Below are 5940 nucleotides of genomic sequence, written 5' to 3'. Positions count from 1 at the left end.
TTTTCTTCCCTGAAGCAAGATTTGAACCCACGTCCGACTACCTTCAGATGCAATGTATAAATCTTGTTCACAAAAATATTTACGACGTTCTTCTAATTTAGAAATTTTAAAAACTTTAATTTAGAGAACATAAAAAAAACCCCACAACTTTTAAATTCTCGAAGCAACCCAAAGAATTGATTATTTTTTCCATGTAGATTTTATAAATTTTATTTTGCACTTGTTTAAGGAAATATTGGTTCGTCAAGCGTCAAATCAATATTTTTTTAAAATTTAACATCTTGAAAAGTCATAATGTTTGTAGCTCAAACACACTATAAAACCACAAACGCATAACCATAACCTCATACCAACACCTTTGCATAGAAACTCATACTCACTCTTCATTCTTAAATCTCATTGTGAAAAAAATGGATCAAATTAAGCACAATTACGTCCAAGTTGACGGGCTAAAACTCCACGTAGCCGAGATTGGATCGGAATCATCTCCGGCTGTGCTTTTTTTCCACGGATTTCCCGAGATATCATACACTTGGCGTCATCAGATGATTGCTGTTGCAAATGCTGGTTTCAGAGCCATTGCACCGGATTATAGAGGTTATGGACTTTCTGATATACCTGCAGAACCTGAGAAGACGTCATTCGCTGATTTGGTCAAAGATACTGCCATCATCCTGCATTCTCTTGCCATATCTAAGGTACATATCTTTATATCTAGATATTGTTGTGTGGACGATTATGTTTTTCCATCGTAATCCGTGTAGACGAGGCTTGGTTTGGTTTGGCCGGTCCGAGTTGCTTAATTAATAGTATTTAATGCATTAATTGTCCAAACATTATTAGGTGTTTGTGATTGGAAAAGACTTTGGAGGAATGGTTGGCTACATATTTGCCCTTTACTTTCCGGAACAAGTTGCAGGCATCATAACACTTGGTATTCCATATATGCCCCCTGAGGCTTTGCAGCAACTTCAAACACTCCCTGAAGGTTTCTACATGCGGAGATGGCAGGTACTATACACACCCTTTCTCGACCTCTCTGCTTTTATAAATGTCCCATGCAATTTAATTAACAATATAAATGATTTTTTTATTAGGAACATGGAAGAGCTGAAGTTGATTTCAGCCGGTTTGATGCTAAAACAGTGGTGAGAAGCATCTACATTTTGTTCTCCAAAAGTGAAGTACCCATAGCCAGTGAAAACCAGGAAATAATGGATTTGGTGGATCCATCGGCTCCTCTACCCTCGTGGTTCACGGAGGAGGATCTTGAGACATATGCAGCTTCCTATATGAAGTCTGGATTTCTAACCGCACTCCAAATTCCTTACAGGTTATTTATCGAACCTATCAAGTTAACCTGCAAATGAAAATCGCCATGCATCTTTCTCTTTATAGTTTTTAAACGCGAAACAAAAGATTAAAAAATAACAAAATTTCGAAACAACGAATTGATCAATGTCATTATATAACATTCATGGACTAAATTCCACAACGGTTAAAATCTAGAATTATGTTAACCTAAATGCGACCTATTTTTAATATTTTAGAACTAATAACCCGATAACAAGCTAACGTTCTTGTAGCTCTTTTTGCGCCTATATATGTTTCCATGTTGTCCTCAAATTCGTTAATCATTGTAGGTCATTGTCGGAGAAAATTGCGCCTCCAAACCAAGACCCTAATGCCCCAATTGTTGAAGCTCCAGCACTATTTATCACAGGAGAAAAAGATTTTTTTTTCAGCTTCCCCGGAATGGATGAATACTTGAAGGGTGGCATCAAGAAATATGTACCCAACCTCGAAGTTATGTACTTACCCGAAGGATCTCATTTTGTTCATGAACAGTTCCCTGACAAAGTGAATCAACTCCTACTCAATTTTCTCAGTCAAAACAAATATTAGTGCCTTTGCGCTTCTCGGGTTAATCCAAAAATCTTGATTTTGGTTTGTATTCTCCAAGTAATTCATAAATGTGTCGGTAGACATACTACAAATAGTTGTAGCCATAGTTTACTTCTTTCCAATAAGGTTTTCTTGTTCAAGGCCTTATCGATCATGTAACTGTCCTCAATGTTTCAAGTCCTGACATGGTGTAATAAATATCTGAACTACTGCATTTATCGATGGTATCACTAATTTACAAGATTCAAGTGAAACTCATTATCCACCAAATTTAATTGGAAAAAAGTACATGACCCCTTTCTGTTGATGGGTGTGATACATTCACAATGGAATATTGATGATATCTAGATTCGAACCAACGTCCTTGATGTTACTTCCTTCCACTGCCGCTAACAAAACTGGGCACTTTCTGCAACTGGTGAATCCTCCATGAATCCATTAGTTATGGTAGGATTCATCATTGACCCACGGATGGATCTTTAAGCTATTTTTCCTTCTTTTTATTCGAGTCTGAATCCATTGCTACTCCTTTGGTGATCTGCAATGGCCAGAGCACAGAGGTTGGATGTTGTAAGTTTTAGTTGTTGACGGATAATATGTTTCTTTTTGTTGGCCATCTATATGTGAGTGTATTCTTCATCGATAGCTCACCTACAATTATAAAAACTACAGGGCAAAAAATGAGAAAAACAAATGTTAGTGATCAGTGTGAGATCACTAACTCTTATATCTGTCGGTAATAAATTGTCTTTGAAATTTCAGCGTTTAGTAGTATGTCCATCCCACGTCTCCCTAACAGTCGTGATAAACATGGGATTACTAGTAATTTAGTTAGGAACTCTGAATGCAGAGATAGACGGAAAACTACTGGGAAAACTATTTGTTTCCCATAGAAATAGTCATTCTTTTTCTTAACCACTAGTTTCTGACGCATTGATTAAACTTCATGGGGACGTAGTGGAAAACCTCATCTTCGTTGGGTTCAAATCCAAGGCGTTGTTAAAGCCCTGTGTCCATGCTCACCTGCGATGGCTTCAGGCTATTTGTGGTCACCGGGAGAATTAGTCGCAATCCACGTAAGCTACACGGGAATCCATGTTACCCAAAAAAAGTCATTCTTTTTATAGCATATTTCAGCAACTGATATTTTTAGTTATATGGAGATGTAACAAGTGCCACTATACATCTACTCACAAAATACAATATAACAAGTGCCACTATATATACATCTACTCTTATTGCAACATAATCCTTACATAGGACTGTAAACAATTTCTATATATACAATAATGTGAATACGTGTGTAATACACACACTCTTGTTTTAAGGTATTAATGATGGTAATTGTTTACCGGGTAAGACTCTTGTTTTTTGCCTTATCTTTACCGGGTAGGATTCTTGGCCCTAACTAAATGACCCGGCAACCTTTTGGTAGACATCCTCCAAAATCTACAATTTCAGTTCAAAACATCTATTGTTACAAGCTAAGTCCAAAAAATTTATTTGTAGCGACATGGCTCTAATATCTACAAAAGTAACGTCTTTTAGTTAATACATTACATTTTTACATTGTACGTTTTCTGTAAATAAAAAAGAGGAAGTTTAAAATTGTAAACCCCAAGCAATATGCATGATCGACTCTGATATCATCTTGAAACGCTTCAAAACCAAAAACAATATAGCGATCCTTTCATTGAATTAGAGTAGGTGTATTTTTCCAATTTATTTCCTTATTCTGTAAGCTATTTATCACGCATTTATATAATTACAATCTCACTTGACATTCTTTAGCAAATACATCTACTTTAATCTCATCTTTGAAATTTTCTTAATGTATTAAAAGAAATGCCGGTGAAAAATTCTAGTAAAAAATGTTATTCAATATAATCGCTCTCAAACTTGTACCATAACCTAAGACTAATTCCAATATGTTTTGATTATATATAAAAATAACAAATAATACATATATATATATATATATATATATAGAGAGAGAGAGAGAGAGAGAGAATGTGTTAAAACAAGAACAATGTGTTAAGGAAAAAAGTTTTTTTTTTTTAATATAAATTTGTACCCACTTTGTTGGATATTTATCTTTTTTAAACTAATAGATTATCTTCTTAGAGAAAAGCATTTCGGTTACTAGTGCACATCTAATAATATAAAAATACAAGAGTTGTTTATGAGGCTTGTAGTTCATACGAAAAATCATTTTTGTCAATTCAGAACGTTAAACTTTTACAGTTAAACAAAATAACTCTCATTAAACCTACCGTGTGGAATGCATTGGTCCGTCAAACCGAGGCAATTTGGTTTTTATGATACTATTGAAACTGAGTGCAATTTTTTTCCTTTGGCAAGTTGTTATGTATGATACTATTGAAACCGAGTGCAATTACACATTTTTTTCCTTTGGCAAGAGCTTGGAATGTATTTWCTTATATACTCTCAAATAAATCTCTTACAATCATAATAAAATCACTTGAAGCACAAAAGTGATTTTAACCTCTTCTTAGGTAAGTGTATTTGTGTTGAATTTTTTTAACGAAACTATATGGTTTTACAGAGAACATCATTTAGCTTTTCAAGTGCCAAAAGGTTCTCAAATTATTGGACGAATACCTCTATTTAGACTCCAAAAAATTTCGCATACAGAGGACGATGGAGATTTTAATCTTTTTGTGGATGTGACTGGTCCAGATGTTCTTTTTGTAGTGAAATTCATCGAACAACACCCTTTCATTAGTTTTGGCAGAAATTCCTCCTTCATATCTCTTGTCTCAAAAGTGAAAGACCTATAAACTCCGCAAAATATAGACCTATCAACCTCATCGAGTGTATCATTAACATCATCTCCAAAACATTGGAAGAAAGATTTAAAAAGGTGGTGGGCATGGTAATTGGTCGTGAACAGTCAGCTTTTATCCAAAGCCGCAACATTCTCAATGGGACCCTTATAGTCAATGAGACTAGCTTATGGGAGAAAAATGAAAAAAGAAAATGTTTACATTTAAGGTGGACTTCGAAAAAGCCTTCAACAACTTGAACTGGAATATCTCGATGAGGTAATGTCTTAAATGGGTTTCAGGACGACTTGGAGAAGGTGGTTTCGGCTTCCATCTCCTAAAGAAAAATGCCCATGGCAGCTCTTAAAAAGATAGGCAAAACATCGGTGCTTGTTAATGGGGCTCCAACTAAAGAATTTAAGCTTGAGAAAGCAATTCGCCAAGGAAACCCTTTATCCCCCTTTTTTAAACGTCGCGGTCAAAGGGTTGATTGTGACTATGATGGAGGCCCTGAAGAAGACCTCCCGGAAGAGGGGTCTGTCACTCCAATATTGGGCCGAAATCTCAATCCTTCATTATGCGGATAACGTTATTTTCCTCCGTGAATGGAGTTTCAATTACGCAAGGAATCTAATCCGGATCTTGACTGTTCTTTCAACTAGCATMTGGGATCAAGGTGAACCTCGGTAAAAATAAAACAAAAATATTTCAGAAAATGTTGACGAAGAATATGAACGGTTGTAGACTTGAAGGAGTCCAAAGTCAATAATGTTTTTCTAGTGTAAATTAATTATAAATTGTGTTGAGGACTATTATCTAACTTAAGAGTTTAGTCCAAAAGTTTCAATGTTACAATTTCATCCAAAATAGTTTATTCGTAACAATTATGTCGTTAGATTATCAAAAACTAACAATTTTCTATTTAAATATCACATGTATACAACAATACATCTTATCATAGGTGTTAACATAAATGACATTTCAGTCGTTTTAATATTTCTTCAAAATTAATACAATGGTAAGTCAACACATAATCCGGACAAAACCTTGGTCGGATTACAAATCCGGACAATACTTCACATTATGTCCGATTTAATACTTGGAATAATTCCCAACAGTTTGTCCGGATTACTAATCCGGACAACACTATTCATGTTTTGTCCGATTTAACAATCCGGGTAACATGTCCGATTTAAATAAATCGGCCAACCCCATAGTCGTATTTCTACTTCTCCGATTGAAACACTTG

At 35.1% G+C, this 5940-nt stretch overlaps 1 protein-coding gene across 1 annotated transcript; it reads left to right on the top strand.

Annotated features, from left to right (window-relative positions):
* Positions 1 to 390: 390 nt before the first annotated feature.
* Positions 391 to 2150, top strand: LOC112526876 (AB hydrolase superfamily protein YfhM-like). The gene is made up of 4 exons (XM_025137303.1): positions 391 to 698; positions 844 to 1011; positions 1098 to 1333; positions 1644 to 2150. The coding sequence occupies exons 1-4, from the start codon at positions 411 to 413 to the stop codon at positions 1903 to 1905; spliced, it is 954 nt and encodes a 317-aa protein (XP_024993071.1). The 5' UTR covers positions 391 to 410; the 3' UTR covers positions 1906 to 2150.
* The last annotated feature ends 3790 nt before the right edge of the window (positions 2151 to 5940 follow it).

This window comes from Cynara cardunculus, assembly GCF_001531365.2.
Source record: "Cynara cardunculus var. scolymus isolate 2C chromosome LG 14, CcrdV1, whole genome shotgun sequence".
Lineage (NCBI taxonomy): Eukaryota > Viridiplantae > Streptophyta > Magnoliopsida > Asterales > Asteraceae > Cynara > Cynara cardunculus.
Note: the sequence above shows the minus strand (reverse complement) of the source record. Positions and strands in the feature narration are given on the sequence as shown.